This window comes from Aedes aegypti, chromosome 1 (genome assembly GCF_002204515.2).
Source record: "Aedes aegypti strain LVP_AGWG chromosome 1, AaegL5.0 Primary Assembly, whole genome shotgun sequence".
Classification (NCBI taxonomy): Eukaryota; Metazoa; Arthropoda; class Insecta; order Diptera; family Culicidae; genus Aedes; species Aedes aegypti.
This window is the reverse complement of record NC_035107.1, coordinates 157313926-157335589: the sequence shown is the minus strand read 5'-3', so window position 1 is coordinate 157335589 and position 21664 is coordinate 157313926. Positions and strand designations below refer to the sequence as shown.

General features: G+C 36.1%; 1 protein-coding gene across 3 annotated transcripts in view; it reads left to right on the top strand.

Annotated features, from left to right (window-relative positions):
* Positions 1 to 21664, top strand: part of LOC5568539 (protein phosphatase PTC7 homolog) — a 29877-nt gene that overhangs the window by 4831 nt on the left and 3382 nt on the right. For all 3 annotated transcript variants that reach the window (XM_001652319.2, XM_021851983.1, XM_021851985.1), the window contains one exon: positions 12198 to 12377. In XM_001652319.2, coding sequence (XP_001652369.2) covers positions 12198 to 12377 — 180 coding nt within the window. The remainder of the gene's footprint in view (positions 1 to 12197; positions 12378 to 21664) is intronic.

Below are 21664 nucleotides of genomic sequence, written 5' to 3'. Positions count from 1 at the left end.
CAACCACTGATCTCTAGCAAGAAAAAATCCGATGCACACTCGACTCCTATGATCGTCTGGTTCAGACATAGCGTGTGATGCTTTATCTTACTTTTCTTGATAGATCGCTGTAAAATATTAAGAATAATTCCATTCGCGTAAATGTAAATATGCAAAAAAAGACTCAGAAATTATTGGTGTTAGGTTAAGGTACACTTATAATGATAAACAAATGTGGAATGGTGTTTGTATGTCACGAAATGGCTTGAGAACGGGCTATTGGATTTTGATAGTTGTTCCATAGTCATGTTCCTGAAGTGTTCCGACGTGTTTGTATGTATGTATATATGTAGGTAGCCACCATCCTAGCTTGAGTCTTGCTCTGCATGCGGTTCCACTTAACAGTACAGTCATTATTTTCATTATCAATCTGAATTCAACATACCATTGTATGAAGGGCCAAAATGGGGTGTGGCGGAGTCGTAGGCAGAGACACTTACGTGAAACCCGCGGGAAATAGAGAATCTCCTTCCAATAATATGATCCAACGGAAAGTATAATGAAATTTACAATACCTGTCAAGTTATCCACGGGATGGTTTGTTATAAGAAGGGCGCGTCAAATCCATTACAACTGTTGGGATAGAAGAACCCATCTACAAGGATGTTACGGTTTCTTCAACCCTGGACTCCGGCTGGCACTCCACTCCATTTTCCAGCTGTAACTTCAATGATGCCCTGATGCACCCTCCCAATTTCACCCATGTTATATGATTCAATTAAATGATTGTTATGTAATAAAAATAAATACAATCATTTAAAATATAAAAAATATAAAAAAAAACATGCAATAACTCGATGATTTGACCTAGAATCGATGACTGAAAGTTGATTAATATTAAATACATAATCACAGATAATTCCAACAAGCCTGAAAATAATACAATGACAATTTATGTAAGGAGATAGATTATGTATGTAAATAATTTGAATTCATAAACCAGAGGGGCCAAAGGGGAGTGTGGCGGCCCCTTAAGTAGCCGTGAAACCCGCGATTTAAAACAGATTCTCCTTCAAACAATACAATCCAACAAATAGAATAAAGAGAATTGCAATACTTGTCCAGCTTTCCACGAGATGGTTTGTTATGAGAAGGGCGTGTCACATCCATTGCAATTGTTGTAGATATGCACCCATCTACAAGGATGATACGGCGCATTCTCCTAGGCTCCAGTTGGTACTCCACTCCATCGTTCAGCTGTAACTTCAATGATGCCCTGATGCACCCTCCCAATTCCCAATATATTGTATAAGATTAAATATTTATATATAATTGATATATATGTTAAAATTATTTAATAAGTTGGATATGATGAATTCAATCTCATGAGGTACGCTCTGAAAAAATAACCAAATATATTTTTTAGAAAAGACCGATATGCTGAAAATTAAAGCGCAGTTATTTGATTAGCGTCTCCGATATGTAGACTCCATGATACTCCTTGAAGTTCAACCACTGAAATAGGAAAATAAGTCAAACATATATAAGCACTTTGCGTGCTAGAATACAACATAAACTGAACAATAGAGCATGGGATTATTGAAAATAACTGTTGTGAATCCTATGACTGATTTGTTTGTGAATACACATAAGATGTTCTAAAACACTACAGATAAACAACTATACAGGAAGAATGTCGCTGTGGGAACATCTGGTAGAGATAAGAAAGTTTATACGTGTCAACGAGAACTTTTTTTTTTTTTTTCATCGCTCTTACTAAAACATTCGCAAAAATGAAATTGAAAAGTTTAAGCTCCATGTAATCCAGGACACCTTGATAATCAATTTAAGCGATATTTAGAGTAGAAGCATTTTCTTTTGGTCAAACTTGATAATTCAAGAGTTCCGTTAACCGGGGTCTCAATTAGCTATGATTTGATTATCTGAAAAAATGATCATTATGGTATACAACATTTTAATGATTGCTTTTGATGATTTAGATATAAATATATATGAAATGATTTGTTTTGCAAATGATTAGTTGTGTTTGCTAATTACAATTCTCAAATTAAAAAATGATAATCTATGTTCATGTAGAAATGAAGCTCCTTTCGTCGCATAACTTATTTGTTTATTGGTGTTTTCTATACAGATGATCCAGCCTCTAGCAGCAAATCTTTTGAATAAAAATATTTATCTATCTTTTATTGGTTTGTTTCTGGCATGTTGTCGGCACAAACTGTAAGAAAAAAGGTTGGCTCAATTATCTAGCTTGAAATATCATTAAATGAACTCTCGCATAACTTTTCAAAACAACTCAATAGGCTCTCTTTGTTTATTTTATCCTTAATCAATGTGGCTCAGGCATAAACCTCTTCTGTTGAATTTTTAGTATGAAACGCTAGCCAAGCACATCGTCTTTCGATCTATTTTATTATTGCACTGGTATAATTGCAAGATAGCAAGAGAGGAGAGAATCTCTTATTGTTTCATAGGTCATTCTGAAAAGTTACGCGAATATTCCATGAGAAGAAACAAGCAAACCAATTCATAAACACATACATCATCCTGCAAGTTCATAAACACCTGAAAGCCTAGCATAACATGTAATGAGAATATATACCAAGGTGTGGAAGAAGAGGTGATGGCTATGGATTAGTGATGAGAAAAAACGTAAACAATAATAACTACGTCACTAATTTATACGGCCTCTAATTGGAGCTCGTTCGCTTGTAGTTGTGAAACATTTTGCACCGTACACGGATGTCACGCACACTAAATGTCATCTTCCACACCTCGGTATATATTCTCATTGCCTAACATGCGCAACATGATATGTCACACGCAGCATTTGCTGCATTAATCGCACCAATACAACCCTCGTACGTAAGATCAGCACCCGTTCCATGCCCATTCCAACTCACATGCTTTCTACACATACCCAAGCGAAACAACATGTGCGAGAGAAAAAAAAGGTTAGAAAGGCTGTGACACTGTGTTTTTCCTATCCATTTTCCTCCCCCTCTCCCACTATACCTCTCGCATATTACTTCATACTCCAATATTCACAAAACCCTTTACAGAGCTAGAGAACCAGCATGATAATTAGGACATCAGCTTCTCACTCATACCTACTCAGCTGCCGTTCTACGCATATTTGTCCCGCGGAACGTAAGGTTTACGTGGAACATGGGACAGATAAGGCGGCATCCATTTATTACGTAACGCTAAAATTTGAAATTTTTGACCCCCTCCCCCCCCCTCCGTAACGCTTTTTGTATGAAAAATTTCAAATTTTTGTATGGACCGTAACGCTTGAGCCTACTACCCCCCTCCCCCTAGAGCGTTACGTAATTTGTGGATGCCGCCTAAGCAATAAGCATAGAAGAGCAGTCAGTGTGTACCCGTTCAATAATCTTACGCCTGCGCGGTGCTGCGTTCATTCGTTGCCATGGCAGCCTCACCACAAGAATTTCAACCCCAAGTATGTTGTATCCGCACGAAAAGATACAAAACCTAGAATATGATATTTTCACATTGGAACAAACTCACCGGATTTCTGTTGACAACTTTCCGCCATTAGCCGCGTTTCCCTGAAAAAGCGCCGTGTTCCTTCAACAAATTCAAATCACGATTTAGGCGTCACACACTTCTATCCGCTTTCGGATATTCTTCGGTTTTTCGCTATACACCCAATTCACACACACCACCGTACGCAAGAGAACAGCCGTGAGAGCACGCGGTTGAAAATGTTTTTTTTTTCCAACATGATTGAGATTTTGACTCAACTAATCCAACGTTTTAAATAAATTTAGAAAGTAAATAAGCAAATCACTTTCGAATCAATTAGGACATCTGATGGCACACAACTTTTCTTCATAAAAACTCACATCCTATCACTATTCTGAGTGAAAAAATAACACTACCGGCACGAGCGGAGGTAAAATTCGACACGTCTGAACACCACTACGTTTCTCATCGAACTGTGAATATTATTTAGTTCACTTTAACAAAAAAGAACTAAATAATATTAAAGCTTTAGAAAAAGCAAAAACTTTTGTTTGATGTCCGTGTGACATGGGAACATTTCCAGAAACCTGGAGGAAATTACCAGAACCCCACTCAGTGCCGTCGGTGCCAAAAGTGGGGTCATGGTACAAAAAATTGTCGCATGGATGCTAAATGCATGATTTGCGGAGGTTCTTCTCACGCCAAAGACGTCTGTCCAGTGAAGGAAGATACCACCAAATTCATATGTTGTAATTGCGGGGCTAACCATAAGTCCAATTTTTGGAATTGTCCTTCACGCAAAAAGGTCATTGAGGCTCGTGCCAGGCAGATGAAAGATAATATCCGTTACGATAACGGTCGTTTCCGGAATTTGCCTGGTAGAGTATCGAACAATGCTCATTTTTCAGTTAACGATCGCTTGATCATGAATCATACCCATCAGGAAGATCATAATCATGCTCATTCACAAACTAATTTTAATCCGACGGGTAGCCGTTCGAATCTTTCTATTTCGAATGTATCTACCCACGGTAAATCCTTTGCCGATATCGTAGCAGGAAATTCGAACTCCTCCCCTGTTCGATCCATGGGTACCCATTCTACTTGTTTCAAATCAAATGGAAAAAACCCTACCGCCACAGGTAACTCCGCTTCTTCGTCTACCGGAAATTCCAATGGGAAATCACATGACATGTCTGCCTCTGATTTTAATTTTCTAACTGAACAATTGAATCTAATGATTGATGCAATGTTCAAAGCCACCACTATGACTGAAGCAGTCCAAGTAGGTGTAAAATTTACAAATCAAATTGTTATTGGATTACGTTTTTCTAATGGATCCAAATAATAATTTAAATATTTTAAATTGGAATGCTCTTGCATATAGCAGTTATTACCGAAACGTATTTAAAACCTGGATCTAAACTCAAAAGAGATCCTAACTTTTTTGTTTATCGTAATGATCGACTTGATGGGGCATGTGGGGGAGTTGCAATCATCATTCATAGGCGTATAAAACATCAACTGTTTTCGTCATTTGAAACTAAAGTTTATGAAACTTTAGGTGTTTCTGTTGAAACACAGTTTGGTAAATATACTTTCATAGCTGCCTATTTGCCTTTTCAATGCTCTGGACAGCAAGTTAATTTGCTCCAAACTGACTTGCGAAAATTGACTCGCAATAAGTCAAATTTTTTTGTCATTGGTGACTTTAATGCCAAACATCGGTCATGGAATAATTCTCAAAGTAATTCCAACGGCAGAATTTTATTTGATGAGTGCTCTTCAGGATATTTCTCAATTCAATACCCTGATAGCCCCACATGTTTTTCCTCTTCTAGAAATCCATCTACGATTGATTTGGTCTTAACCGACTCTAGTCATCTTTGTAGCCAACTGATTACTCATGCTGATTTTGATTCTGATCATGTCCCTGTTACATTTCAAATATCCCAAGAAGCGATTCTCAATCCTATCAGCTCCACTTACAATTATTTACGAGCCGACTGGAATATATATAAAACGTATGTTGACTCCAATCTTAATGTTAACATTTCTTTAGAAACTAAACTTGATATTGACAATGCTCTTGAAACTTTAACAAATTCCATTGTTGAAGCCCGGAGCATTGCAATTCCAAAATGTGAAGTAAAATTTGAATCCGTGATTATAGACGATGATCTTAAACTCTTGATCCGTCTTAAAAACGTGAGAAGGCAATTTCAACGCACTCGCGATCCTGCTATGAAAATTATATGGCAGGATTTGCAGAAAGAAATCAAGAAACGTTTTGCTCAATTAGGAAACAAAAATTTCGAAAATAAAATTTCTCAATTGGACCCTGGCTCTAAGCCCTTTTGGAAATTATCGAAAATCTTGAAAAAACCTCAGAAGCCAATACCGGCATTGAAAGAGGAAAACAAATTATTACTAACTAATTGCGAAAATGCTCAAAAACTTGCTATGCAGTTTGAAAGTGCGCACAATTTTAATTTAGGACTTACTAGTCCAATTGAAAATGAAGTTACTCAGGAGTTCGAAAATATTCTCAATCAAGAGAACGTTTTCGAAAATGCCTGGGAGACTGATTTGGAAGAAGTGAGAACTATTATTAAAAAATTCAAAAACATGAAAGCTCCTGGCGATGATGGAATTTTCTACATCCTCATCAAGAAACTTCCAGAAAGTAGCTTATCATTTTTAGTTGATATATATAACAAATGTTTTCAATTAGCATATTTTCCTGACAAATGGAAAAATGCTAAGGTTGTTCCAATTTTAAAACCAGACAAAAATCCTGCAGAAGCTTCTAGCTATCGTCCAATCAGTTTGCTTTCCTCCATCAGTAAACTTTTTGAAAAGGTTATTTTGCACAGAATGATGGCCCACATCAACGAAAATTCAATTTTTGCCAATGAACAGTTCGGATTCCGCCATGGACATTCGACCACTCATCAACTTTTACGTGTAACAAATTTGATCCGTTCCAACAAATCTGAAGGCTATTCTACTGGTCTTGCTCTTCTAGACATAGAAAAAGCATTCGACAGTGTTTGGCATGAAGGTTTGATTGTAAAATTAAAAAACTTTAATTTTTCAACATACATTGTTAGAATAATTCAAAGTTATCTGTCAAATCGTACACTTCAGGTTAATTATCAGAACTCCAGATCTGAAAGACTTCCTGTAAGAGCTGGTGTTCCTCAAGGCAGCATTTTGGGACCAATATTATACAATATTTTCACATCTGACTTACCTGAGCTACCTCAGGGATGTCAAAAATCTTTGTTTGCGGATGACACAGGCCTCTCCGCCAAAGGACGAAGCCTGCGTGTCATCTGTAGTCGATTGCAAAAAAGTTTGGATATTTTTTCTTCATACTTGCAAAAATGGAAGATTTCTCCTAATGCTTCCAAAACTCAACTAATAATATTCCCACATAAACCAAAAGCTCTTTATTTGAACCTTCAAGTAGACATGTTGTCACGATGAGAGGGGTTCCAATAAATTGGTCAGATGAAGTTAAGTATCTAGGGCTCATGCTAGATAAGAATTTAACTTTCAAAAATCACATTGAGGGCATTCAAGCCAAATGTAATAAATATGTAAAATGTCTCTATCCCCTTATTAATAGAAAATCAAAACTTTGTCTTAAGAACAAGCTGTTGATATTCAAACAAATTTTCAGGCCAGCCATGTTGTATGCTGTACCAATATGGACTAGCTGTTGTAATACCAGGAAGAAAGCTCTGCAGAGAATTCAAAATAAAATTTTGAAAATGATTCTGAAGCTTCCTCCCTGGTATAGTACCAATGAGTTACATAGAAGATCCAATGTTGAAACATTGGAACAAATGTCAAATACAATCATTAATAATTTCAGGCAAAAATCGTTACAATCTTCTATTGCCACGATTAATGCGTTATATGTTTAGGTTAAGTTAGGTTAAATATATTAAAAACGTTTTTTTCTCTTATAAGCAGGTGAAATCAACTCACCTGTAAAAAAACTGAACTGCTACGGCAAATGAAATGTAATATGTTGTTAACAAAATGTTAATAAAATCTTAAATTTGTTTTACCAAATTAGGATGATAGTGTTGTCAAATAACACAGAACACCTAGATATAAGAAATGAATGTAATGTTTGGAATGATACTAATTAAAAAAAAAAAAAAAAAAAAAAAAAAAAAAAAAAAAAAAAAAAAAAAAAAAAAAAATGGGTTCGTCAAATCCAATGGCTATAACACTATAGCGTAGCGCTGTATTATATCCCAATAAAGCACTGGTTTCATCAACAGCATATTTTTTTCCGTGAATCATATATTAATTTATTCGCAGGTTCGTTTGCCAAAATTGAATCAAACACCGATTTTGTAACGGTATTAACTTGAGCTCCTGAATCTATAAAGCATTTACTCCAATTCCAGCAACTGTGAAAAAACGAAAACGATAACTGACTCATCTTCTCTCTGAATACCTTTCTTGTCCACTTTCGAGATGTTCATTGGACCCATATTTTCAGTTAACTTTGGAATCTACAATTCATTTCATCATATATTACCAATAATTAAGAATGTGTGTGCGATTCTGAAATGAATGTTTATTAAAGGTATTTTAACGAATAAACTACGTTGTTCATACATTTTTGTAAAATAAATAAAACAAACAAATGTTCATTAATGAATTTCTATTCTAATTATTGGAATCAGTGTCGGAAAATACATTTTCTTTTTTTTTTTCATCTAATTCCTCATCACGTTGGTTCACCATAGAAATTCGTCGAGTTTCGTTTGATCGGGAATTCGTTACAGGGTCGCTTTGAAGTCGTCTTTTTATGCCTCGATGTCCAACATCGCTGGTACACATACGAGCAATGTGGCATTTTGTTTGACATTTGTGGCAAACCTTGCCAATCACAGGACACTCCGAAGGTGAATGATACACGCTACTACATCTCCAGCATTGGCGCGTCTGGACAGCGGTAGAGAAGCGCGGCGTCGCTCTCGATTTTCCTACTCTTTTTCCTCTGTGTGCGCCACGTCTACCGTTATGGTTCCAGCTTGGTCTGCCACCTAGTATTAATCATAACTTACTCTCAACTAAATCATTTGTAAGTAAACAATATTATTCATACCATTAAATCCTTTTCGTCGAAAATTCGTCAGATTAGAATACTGCCCATAACTGCATATCAGTCACATTCGACAATTTTGACAATTTCGAGTTAACGCCGTGGAGAGTTAACAAATGATGTATACTTTCGATCAACTTACTAAAATCTGATATTTTGTTCTAGAAAATTAGAAAAATATATCAAGTTGTTTCGTCACATTGGTAATTGTCACCGCATAACAGTCACATTGAGATTATGCATTAACCTCGTAATGTAGTAGCAAAGAAATTTCGAGCAGAATTATTTTCTGACTATTCACCCAATATACAATATGATGTGCAAAATTTCAGCCTCAAATAAGCACTTTTGAGTTCCTGGTATTTTTTAGAAGTTTTAGTTTCTTCCCATACTACCATAAAATGCACACTTGGTGTTCCATTTACTCAATGCCTACTTTTGTCGAATGTTACAAATATGCAGTTATGGGCAGAATATCTCTCGATTGCTGCAATGACTGCCGCTCCAGATGGTGATGTTGAATTACGTTGTTGTGTTCTCATGAGTTCCTCTTCGTTCAATCTCTCTATTTCATAATCCTGAACCGCGTCAATCAGATCTTTAAGGGATCCTAGTCGAACCCAGTTCCTATGAGCTAGCTTACGAACTCGACTGTCCAGTGCACTCTTGGTTATTGTAGGGTAAAAATCTAGTCTAGTCTAGTCTTCGCCCCTTCATACCAAAAAATCTTAATTTGTATGAAGGGGGCGAAAACTAAAGCATGGCGAAGACTAATACATATACCCTACGCATTACAGATTTCCTCGTTATCCTGGTAACCACAGAGCTCTGTGGCTGCTCCGACCCTTCTTACAAACTGTACGCTGCCTTCGTCTTTATTTTGTAACATGTTAAGGAGCCTGCTTCTCTGGGCGGTTGAGCTGGAACTGAGTTTAGACAGACCCTTTTTGCGAAGTTGAATATCTAACGGTTGGAGTATTCATCACTATCATTTAAAGACTAGCTTACCCAGCGTGGCTAGCCACGCTCTAACAAAATTTTACTGCGGAAAGCTTATATACATAGCAGCTCTTCCAAAGATTGAAAATGTTTATGTTTAACTGCAAAATGACAACATGGATTAATAAATTTCTCTGTTGATAACTATGAAAGTGCTCTAAAAATAATAAGCTGAGAAACATACTTCGTTCCAGTGGAGGTGTAACGTTAGAAGTAAAGGATAATGGTTATTATTTTATTTAACATGAGCCGACAGTGTCACGCATGATAATAATGACCGCGAAATCGCCTAAATTTATGCTCTGACCTTACTCTATTGTACACGTGGCCTTAATGCTGTTGTAATGTTCTACTCTAGAATACTTACAGCTCTAATGCTGTTGTAGCGTTCCTTCAATTGTGAAACATTTCGAAAATTCCAGAACATTCTATGAATGAGAGAGAATAACATTCTCGAATTTTCTACTGAATAGTTGTTATTGTTTTCTTTCAAAATCATAGTTGTTATAACGCATGGAAATATCGACTCATAGAACAGGAATGCTTTGGAAAGCTATTATGGGGGACCATCCTAGTAACTATGAAATTTTGTTTTTAGTATGTTTTTATTTTAACTGTAATTAAAATAAAAACTCGATTTGGCAAACAATAATCTGATTCATGTGTATATTGCTTTTCTACCTGTCAAACTCGTGTTTATAGGTTGTAACTATTGAAACCCTTCTGAATCACATATTTAATCCCAACCCAATCCAAGTTCGACCGAACTACAATTTGCTTAAAGTTGGTTTATTTACGATTTGATCACCGAACAACACGTTTAATCGAAGTCACACAGAATTGAGAACGATTCAAGCAAAATCGAGCGTTTCAACCAACACATCATGTGTGTAATATCAATACATTCTGGAAAACTGCTCTTTTGTTGATTTCTTTCGCTTTGCAATGTGTAGCTTTACAACGCAACATGAAATTTTTGAAATATATAAGCTTATATCTGCACTTGACTTTGTTCAACTTTTTTTAACAGAAGTTCCTAAAAATGAAAACAACAATTATGATAAATTCTAGAATAATCTACGGATAACGATGACATGTGTTCCATAAAATTCGAGAACATTCTGTCAAATACATGTTGTAATGCTCTACATTTTGAAATTGTAATGTTCTAACAATCAAATTTACTGTTGTAATGCTCTAGAATTTCTGTTGTAGTGCTCAATGAAACTTTTCGGCGAAACATTTCAAAGCGTTACTGACAGACAGACAACTCTGGGATTTTATATATATGATGAGCGGTTTCGCATGTTGCGAGCCACTCTCCAAAGCGTCGTCAGTTTCTCGTGAGAGGCCATCAATAAAACGCCGCCAATAACTACGCTTCTTTGCTTTGATAAGGTTCTTCAATTTTCTTTCAAGTTTGAGTACTCTAAATAAAGTTCTGAGGTACCATATCTTGTATTGCGTCCCAAACGGGGTCAGAGCCTGCTTCTCAGCTCAGCGTTCTTATGAGCACTTCCACAGTTAATAACTGAGAGCTATCTTTGAAAAGTTGCCATTTTCGCATTCGTATATCGTGTGACAGGTACGACGATACTCTATGCCCAGGGAAGACAAGGAAATTTCCATTACGAAAAGATCTTGGACCGACCGGAAATCGAACCCAGACACCTTCAGCATGGCTTTGCTTTGTAGCCGCGAACTCTAACCACTCGTCTGTGGAAGGTCCCCTAAATTAAGGTTGCGTGGTAAATTTTCCCAATTTTTGTTCAAAACAAGGCACGGTTCCGTAGTTTCAGCTTTAATTTATAAAAATTGGAAATAAATATATAAATTTGCCAGGGTAGTCTGCCACTGATTTCTCCTTTCATTTCATAAAATAAATTGAAAAGTAAACCGAACCAACATTTTTAAGATGAATAAATCACTCTCAAGCATGTTTCACCTGAAAACTGATATACAACTACTTATGAAATGTGTGAATACGATGGATTTCTTCAAGTCGAGTCTAGCACACGAGTTGAAGACGAAATATGCGTATCTGTCAAAGGATACAAACTCTAGTGGAATCAAATGGTATAATCTACTACCTACTACTATCTTTGAGTAATCTCTGGAGAAATCTCTGAAGAAATCTTAAAAAAATAAACTGGTTTCAGAGCTTTCAGTGGGCCCAGACAGCCGTAGCGGTAAACGCGCAACTATTCAGCAAGACCAAGCTGAGGGTCGTGGGTTCGAATCCCATCGGTCGAGGATCTTTTCGGGTTGGAAATTTTCTCGACTTCCCAGGACATAGAGTATCTTCGTACCTGCCACACGAAATACACATGCAAAAATGGTCATTGGCATAGTAAGCTCTCAGTTAATAAATGTGGAAGTGCTTATAAGAACACTAAGCTGAGAAGCAGGCTCTGTCCCAGTGGGGTCGTAACGCCAGAAAGAAAGAAGAAAGAAGCTTTCAGTGTTGTAGCCAACAATGTCCCCAATACACAACGAAGGTTAATCTATAATGTGCAACTTTGTCTTAATGCATTAGGAAAGTTAACTAAATAGTTTTTTTTTATTTCATTATTAGGCGTTGCTGACGGCGTTGGAGGATGGCGTAGCTATGGGATCGACCCCGGTGAATTTGCATCGTTTCTAATGAAGACCTGCGAACGATTAGTGCAATGTACAAACTTCAATCCCACAAGTCCAGTTAGTCTGCTTTCTCACAGCTATTGTGAACTGTTAGAAAATAAGCGATCAATTTCAGGTATGTAGTTTGAATATTAACCCGTAAATATATAGGACGTTTTCATTTGACTAACAATGCTATAACTTAAAATATTTTAAAATACAAATTTCTCCAAAATGAAATACATTAGTTGCGCTAATAAGTACATGGTATCTCCCTCGTCCGCATAATATCTCCTTTTTCTGGCAGCTAAAACTTTGTTTTTTTAGTTATTTTTCAAACACATCCAATTTTTTTTATAAAATTACTTATCATAAATGGTTTCTACTGATCTCAAATTCTGATCAGTGAAGAGTGCGAAATAATAAAATCTATTAACGAATTCTTGTTTTGAAGTTTTTGACTAAAAATTTCAATATTATCCTTATTAAAATTTTGCAATAACACTTAAAAAACCTACAAAAACGCTCAAAAAGTTGGGCAAACTGTTCTCAACTAGTATAAAATTGTTACCATTGTTATAATTAGACATTTACAACTGACTACACCAGGCTTTGAAAAATTTAACGATCATTGACACACGAGCCATAATTTCATTCTACTTATCAGCCTGTATTAGTTGAAGATAACGAGCCATAAACGAAAACAAGACAAACACATACCACCCACTGTATGGAGCCGATCACTGTGTGTCAACACTTGTAACATTCCCTGACCCACTCTCATTCTGATCAAGAAACAGAGGCGAATATTTTTTTTATTTTCTGTGCTATGTTTGCAACCAAAGGGGTGGTCAATGGTCCAATAGATTATAATGAGGTTGTTAAAGGCTGCGTTACCAGAAAATATGAAAGGTATTACCAACTTCATGCAAAACATAAATCATCCGAATGGCTCGATACTGTTGCAGTCTGTGAGGGTTGCTGCCAATGTCATATATAACAGGTCCGGCTCTTAGTATGTGTTTGCTTGTATTAGTCACGAAAAAGATGTAAACAATACGATCAGCTGATGGTGACGACAAGGCTGCGAAAAATTTTGTTCGCAGCTTTCGCAACGTGACGTCATCTTCGGCTACTTCGTGAACTTTCGGCTCGCCGAAGTTGGCATAGCACAACTACCTCTTCAAAACTGATGTTATCACATATACTAATTTGATGTTCGCCCGCACCTCTAAATACCCCACATCGGGTTGCTGCTTTTGAACGCTCTCGTGCCACGTACCAAACGAGAGAATGAATATTTACATTCATAGGGCTCTCCAAATGCGATGTGTCATGTTATGGTTATGGTTCGATATTATTGTTATATTCGATGTTATTGTTATGGTTCGCGAACTGTTACACTCTCCGAATATGGTTCGATCGGCTTATTCGGATCGAAATCCAAACACTGGACTACACTAACCAGAGTGGCTTAAGTATATTTTTTCATAGTTTACTAGTTTAAATTTAATTGATTGTTGTTTTCTATGTTGAATCGATTGAAATGCCAAACAAATAAATCAACAATTAACAATGTTGTTTTTTGAAGAAAAAGGATTTGAGAATAAATGTAGCACAATAATAGTTGGAATATAAGCCATGTGAATACTTTATTAGAGTTAGTATCAACTATTTGTTTCAAATCTGGAATGATTTGGTAGCTCTGGTACGCTCACGTCAATATCAGAATGAACATATGCGGATATCTGTCACGGGGCCGCTAACCTCCACCTGAATGATGCAACTTTTTCTTCCGGCATTCTCACTGAAATTTGCCTATTTAATTCGCTCAATAGTTTTCGCTCCTGTTCTTAAATAAATGTGCCTAGAGAGCCAAGAATAAGCGTGTTGTACAGGGCAAATGGTGTTTCATTTAGGTATGCTTGCATTCATCGTTGTTCTGTTTGCATTATTATTAAAAATTGATTTAGTTTTCGAAGTACTTTTCAGTGTTGTGCGATAAAGGATCGCGAGGTGTTTCGGCGAAGTTGTTAACGAAATAATGGATCTATGAAATCAGATAAGCCATTATCAAGCAACAGTTTAGAAATGTCATTTCCCTTTGCAAGTTGTGGGTCCCTAAGCTGGTTATGTAATCTGTAAAAGAAGATATTCACAGCCAGTACACGTGTGTTATCATTATTATCATACGTCACAAGTGTTATGTGGTTCTTCAACAAAATCATCTACATCTCCATCAAGCACTGCTTCAGCACCAACATATCTAAACTTGCTTTTTTCTCTATATAAGGTACCGCGGGGCAAGTGGGAACGAAAAAAACGATAGTTCAAACAAATTGTTCAATAAAATTTTCAAATGTCAATATTTTTCAAATCCAACAACACAATCACGTTTTGGCAACATATTTGCTGGTGTGTGCATGAAACTAATCGAATAATTTCGAAATTGTGAAAACCTTGGAAGAAAGTTTTAGAATAGGCCAATGGACGCAGCTACCTCGCTAAGCGGGGTAAGTGGGACACATCCAGTTTTATGCGTCAATCCACATCAGTAAGCCAACCATTACAATAATAGGATTGATAAGTCATAGATTTTTAATTTTAAGTACAAATTTGATGTACATAAGGGATCAACCATAAAATACGTTACGTTTTAGGAAGAAACCCTTTATTTAATAGTATGTCACCTCACATTTAATATTAACTGAAAATTCCTCAATAAAAGCGTAAAGAGGAATTCAACATGTTTAAAATATATCATTTATAAGTTGTTAATTAAACAACAACAATCAATAATTGACGAAATTATAAATATGTTTTGTTATTATTTATATGCATGGCAGAAAACCACCTTATGGGATGGAATTGTTTTCCATCACTACTTAATTTGGTAGAAATAACAAATAAAGTTCAAATAACATAGAAAAATAATCGTTCTCATGATGCATTTCAAATTTCAGCTGTGTGTTTGTTCAATTTTGAAGTCGTATGTAAAAAAAAAAAAATTAAAAAATAAAGAATAATTACACTTTTCTTCTCCCTCTTATGCAATTACGTGATTTGAGGTTGATCTTTTTTTGATAAAAATCATTTTTTTGAATGTTTTAGTGCTACTCTCAAGCAAAATGTATGAAACGTGTACGAAAAGTTTTGATTCTGGTTTTTGTTTTGAAAGGTCCCACTTACCCCAGGTACAAATATATTTTGGGATAAGATAGACCATCGAAAATTTCATATGAAATGAAAACAAAATACTGGTTTATCGTTAGCAGCTTGTAATAATACTAAAAATTATAGCTTTCTGTTGGAAATCCAATTTAAAACACATTTATTTTTTGCGAGTCAATGCAAGACGTGAAACGTGTCACAATTTGTCATGCAAGTTGAAAATGACGCTGAACTGACAACTGTTACATGGACCACATGGTAATAAAAATAACAATATGTTTAGTACTAAATACATTCCTTGTCATTGGTGGTAGTTGGTCTCTAGTGATTTATCCTACCTCCGTTCTGGTCACGATCTTCAGATTATCGTGATTCGTCAACATTCGTATTGATAACGTGGAGGGACATGGTTGAAATGGAGTTTAAAAGAAACGAATGTCAGAACAGGTATCCACCGGCGACGCCAAACGGACCAACGTAATGTGGTGTAATTTGGGATTTGTGGATTGAATACTGATATTTTTGCCAAGCATCAATATGGGTGACTTTCGAGGATAGCGAAACGTAAGAGGGGTTAGGACAAGGTTGTGGATTTACTGCCACTGAGGAAAGCAAACGTAAGACTGTCATAAGATTTGCTTATGGAATTACGACACAAGAAAAATCTTTGAAATTCATAAGACCATCGTATGGTTTTCGGCAGATGTTGTTTCCATAATACACTTCGAAGGAATTTCGTAAGATGATCTTATGAACCATCATTGACTTGATAACAAAATCCATAGATAGTCTTATGAATTACGTTCTGAACCATTTTTGGTTCCATAAGACTGTCTTGTGTAATTTGAGCTTTAGATTATAAATTTCAATGAATGAATAATACTAATCCGCGTTGAAAAATAGGTTAACCAACTTGCAAAAATCAAATTTTCATCCATTTTGTCACGCCGCCATTCGATCAAAGCACTTTACTGTAAGCATTAGAATCGATTTGCGATACGACAAAATGGATGAAAATTCGATTTTCTCTAGTTGGTTAACCTATTTTGAACGCAAAGAAGTATATCATAGCAGCGAAACATTATTGAGAAAAGTTGTGAAGAACGCCTGAATTGTTGCAGGTTTACGTTAGGGGCGGATTAATGGATGAGGGGGGTTTGTGATTTCTTACGCGTCATACAAATTGTTTTGAATTTTCATTCCCAAATCTTATTGTTTGGATCCAATTACTTAATCTGTTCGAAAGAAAGTGTTAGTTACAGCGGAATTGATGATAAATAGAAAATATTTACCCTTTGATGCATTAGAAACGGAGTCAGCCAACGACAAATCAGCAAACACGTCCATTTCGGAAGCCATATTGAATTTCTGATAGTGAAATGAGAAAATTTGCCTCACGTGGTTCTTCACAATGATGAGTAATGGGGTTCATAAGCGTTCTTATGACATTGACAATTGATTGTTATGAAAAAATTACACTTGTCTTATGAATCTCAATCTCGTCGAATGAAATACACAAGTGTCTTATGAACCAACAAAAAAATAATAAAAAACGCGTTCATTAGTGTGATCTTATGAAAATCATGCGAGATTTTTGCCTCAGTGTGGGTAAATCCATCACATTGGGGTTATGACTCTGTGTCTTGTCAGGAATAGGGTATGATTGGTATGGTAGTATGCAATAGAGTTCGGAATTGATCGAATTGATAGACAGACTTTGAGGAAAGAAGTTTTGAACGTAAGGCAGCAGCACCTTGGATCTTGGAGGGCGCAGGTCTGGAGAGTTGGGCAGCTGTTCATACTAGGTTACATTACGTAGAAAGTGGAATCTGTTTTGCCGTGCACAAATTATGGGAAGTATTTGAAAATGTTTTCTTGTTCAGATTGGGTAACGCAAGAGAGGATTTTTAGCTCTGCGTTATATTAGGAGGATATTATAGTGCATGGTCTACTGATGACTGTGTATTTTAAGGGTGATCGAATGAAAGCTTTGTTGAGTAAAGTTACCGTTGAATTTTTGCAGTTCGTAATTGTTTTGAAATGTTTGTCGGACAATAAGAAAATTTTCTAGGGTATTTGTTTGGATGCTAATGCATTATATTGATAAATCTAATTGTTCGTATCACACGCGAAGCATAGCATAACCCAATGTATAATGAAATTAGGTTCGAAGAAAGGATTAATATTTGATCACTTAAACTTTACGCTGCAAGATATTCTTAATCGTTTTTCTATTCTTCTGATGTACAGGAATAACTGGTATATTTAGCTAAAATAATGAACAATCATACGCATAGAGCCTACGGGTCATGCAGTTGGGATTGAAATTAAAATAATATTGCGCATTTCTTTCACACCACAGGTTTATCGCAGAAGTTTTTACATGTGCGGAGGCGTTGGTAGAGGTGCGCGATTGCGTCGAGTCGGGTCGGTGTTTTCAGCGGACTCATTTTTCGCAAATCGAAGAATGAGTGCTCTGAGGGCATCAACATGATTCGATGAGGTCCCACACTTTTATTTGCGCTTTTGCACTTGTAAATGTCTTACTAAATAGGAATACTTTGTGTTAGGGAAAGTGCAGGAGAATAAAATATAATTCATTAGAATTTTCTGATAGAGGCAGAGTTCACATGTTACTTAGGTATTTAAAAGCAAATGAGAACCACATTAAATAATAGATAAACACTAATGGTCATATTTTTATATTTTCATTTCATCGCGGTCCTCATTGCTCGAGCGGAGACGACAAAACTCGAGGTGGATAGAATCGACGCAACTACGACACGGAAAAGAAACAGATGAGAAACTATCGATACATTTATTCAACTATAAAAACCACGTTTTAACGTAATGACTTTATTTCTTCTCGTTTCAGCAATCCAACAACCAAACCATCTCTACTATCTTTTCATTTCCTCTTCGTTACATTTATAGTCCCTCTGGCACTGAATCGAATGACGCATTCCGCTTTTTATTAGCGATGTCTTTGCTGTACGTTGAGCATGGTGTCGGAGGTGATGTGCTGTGTAGAACATCGGATGTTCTACACGGCACGCTACTTCCGGCATTTTGTTTGGCGTGCGGGATAGGCAGTGCTAGTGATGATATGAAGGCCGCTATTCGGTTTAGTGCCAGAGGGACTATATCTATTTAATGTATCTGAAGCTTGTGGGACCGCTTTAATTCCGGCGCCTGCTTGTGGAAGATCCCGGTGTGCTAAACGGTATAGGACATGTTAACGGGGGAGGCTTGGTAGGTCCTCACCCAGCCCGTGTCTAGATGGGCGGATAATTGTCTGCCAGGGTGTGGATTGAGCAATTACAATTACAATTACTAAATACATTCCTTGTCATTGTATCTTCAACTTTCTAGAAATACCCCCATGAAAAACTTTTCCTAGTTGCGCTATGACGAAACGCCCCACTTACCCCGGATTCTCACTTGCCCCGGGTTACCTTATACGATTGGGTAGAGTACATGGCATTACAAATTTATCCTAGTTGTCCATCTGTAAAATAGTGAAACCCTGCTTTACTGTACTGCGATCGATTTCAATAAAGTCATCGTCTGCAAAATGGAGGAGTATATGCGACAAAACGCAATATTGAACAGTAAATTCTGAAACTCAACTCGTTACATTCCACGTATTTTTTTTTTCCAAAATAGAACAGGCTTCTTGTTTACAATTCTGACACTTGATTGTATTTGTCAGCTTAATCAGCTTTAAGTCTTATTTTTAAGTCTTTGATATTGCCTACAACAGCTAGATTTTTGTTACTGAGTGGAACGCGATCTATAAATCAATAATCAGATTGACGAAAAAATTAAAACGAAGTGTATGGTTGCAGGTATATAAAGTGTAAGTCCTCGTGATGTTAATATATATGTAATCAGGGTAGACAATCGTCACCGTCAAATGAAACAAGTCGTCGACGAAACTAAAAAAACGTTGGATGACGATTTGCTGCAGTGGTCCGCCACAAAGGCTCGGCGTCATGACGAACAGATAAGCCTCCTTCGTTATAGTCGAATCTTCGTTCGGGAGCTCTGAGCCGACTGAAAATATGAACCGTGGCGTCGATAGATTATGAGCCTTTTTGAAAAAATAAAACAAAAAACAAAACGTGTCCGGAATTGAACAAACGATCTCTGAATCGTCAACGTCACGCGCTTACCAACAGAGCTATTGTTGAAGCTTGAGGAGTACGGGTTAAATCGTCAATACAAGCAATTCTGGGATGACATTCGCCGTTTTGTGCATAGCAAGCGAATATACAATAAACGCCTCCTTCGTTTGAGAAAGGGGAGCAAACGGAATGAAGACAAAGTTGTTCGTTGACAATTTTGGATTGACGTTCGTCGTGCATTCTTTCTTGTTTGAAGTTGTTAAAAACTTTGTTAATCTTCGAACACTTGTGACATACGACAATCATGCTTCCCGTTTAGTTATAATCCTATTGTGGCTAGAATGTTTAATAGAATATTTTTACGCAAAATGGTGAGGGTAATACTCGGTGGAAAACTAGACGTAAGCATCAAGAGTGGTACCAGATGTACAAAGAAACAAATTTTATTAAGCAAAACGAATACGGCAGACTTTGGTGGGCTTGTCGCTTAGTGTTAAAGTCGAAAAATAAGCTGTAAATTAATAATATTCAGCATTGAATGTTTCACGTTTATCGAACGTAATATCAATTGTATATTTGAATTTATTTCTTAGATTTCATTTTATTGAACTAAGCTTACTGGTTTAAGCCATGTAAAAACATACCTAAGCCATTCTGGTATGTCAAGTCAGTTGTAAAGATTTCTAATTATAACAATGGTAACAGTTTTATACTAGTTGAGAACACTGTGTCCAACTTTTTTAGCGTTTTAGTAGGTTTTTGCAATGCTATTGCCAAATTGTAATAAGGATTATATTGAATTTTTAAGTCAAAAACTTCAAATCAAGACTTCTCGAGATTCCTCCTAGGGATTTTTTTTTAAATTGGCCCAGAGGTGCAGAATGACCTTAGAAATCGAGCCCTGTGCTCAGATTTGATGGACAATTTTTTTGCATAATAACGGTTTGTTGGGGCACCGTGGAAACGCTCTGAACCGTTGTATGGTGTCCAATAGACATTTAATATATTTTTTTTAGTTTGTTTCCCAAATTTTGTGCATTTACATATATTTCAATTTCTACGAGTAATTTCAGAATTCATTGTAGATATTCGCTTGTCTCGAAACATAGCTAGATAGCATTCATTGAATGTATAGATCAATAAAAGCCATTTAGACCATTCTGCAGTTGAAACGTTTGAAATTTCCGCGTGTGTAGTGCAGAGCAACTCGAAATTACTGTACAGTATGTAGTTCATGAAAACCTCAATTCCATAGCATATACAGTATTTGACAAAACATTTGCAACTTTTTAAATTTTCCATACAAAATGACCAACTTTGGTAAGCTATATCTCAGTTATTTATGGACCGATTTGAATGAAATTTTGGCAGAACATCAGACATAACTTGAATTTTAACATTTTTTTTGAGTGATTTTTCCAATCACAAGTTCAAAAGCAGTAACGATTTGACTAAAGTGAATTTTTTGACGATTTTTCATAAATGACATAACTAAACATATTGAAGCAATAACTCCATAATATCTTGAGCAAAGTTGTAGATTTTAACGAGATGAACAAATTTGCTGAAGACAGTTTTTGTTTTTGTGTAGAGTTATCAGATTTTGAGATAAATAGTTTTGAATTTTTCGTCGAAAAATACACTTTAGTTAAACCGTTATTACTTATAAAGTCGTGATTGGGAAAATTATTCAAATATGTTAAATTATTTAAATATGAAAAATTATTCAAATATGTCAAGTTATATCTGATGTTCTGTGAAAATTTCATTCGAATCGCTCCATAAATAACTAAGATCTAGCTTGTCAAAGTTGGTCATTTTATAAAATCGAAAAAGTTGCAAATGTTTTGTCCAATACTGAATGATTTAATAATAACACCGACAGATCTACTTCATTTTAAGATGTTGTGGACATCGATAAATGTAAACCTTCTGAGTTATAAATCTCGCATAATCTGGGATAACGCCCTAAAAGCCATGTGTAGCTCGTTGTTTCTGAGAAAATGAATGAACAATCATCGAAACCAACACCACTGGCAGTTAGAGAATGATCCTTTCTTCATAATTGCGTTGTTGAACAACGTGTAACTCCATTCAAATTCATAGAAACAACGAGCTACACACA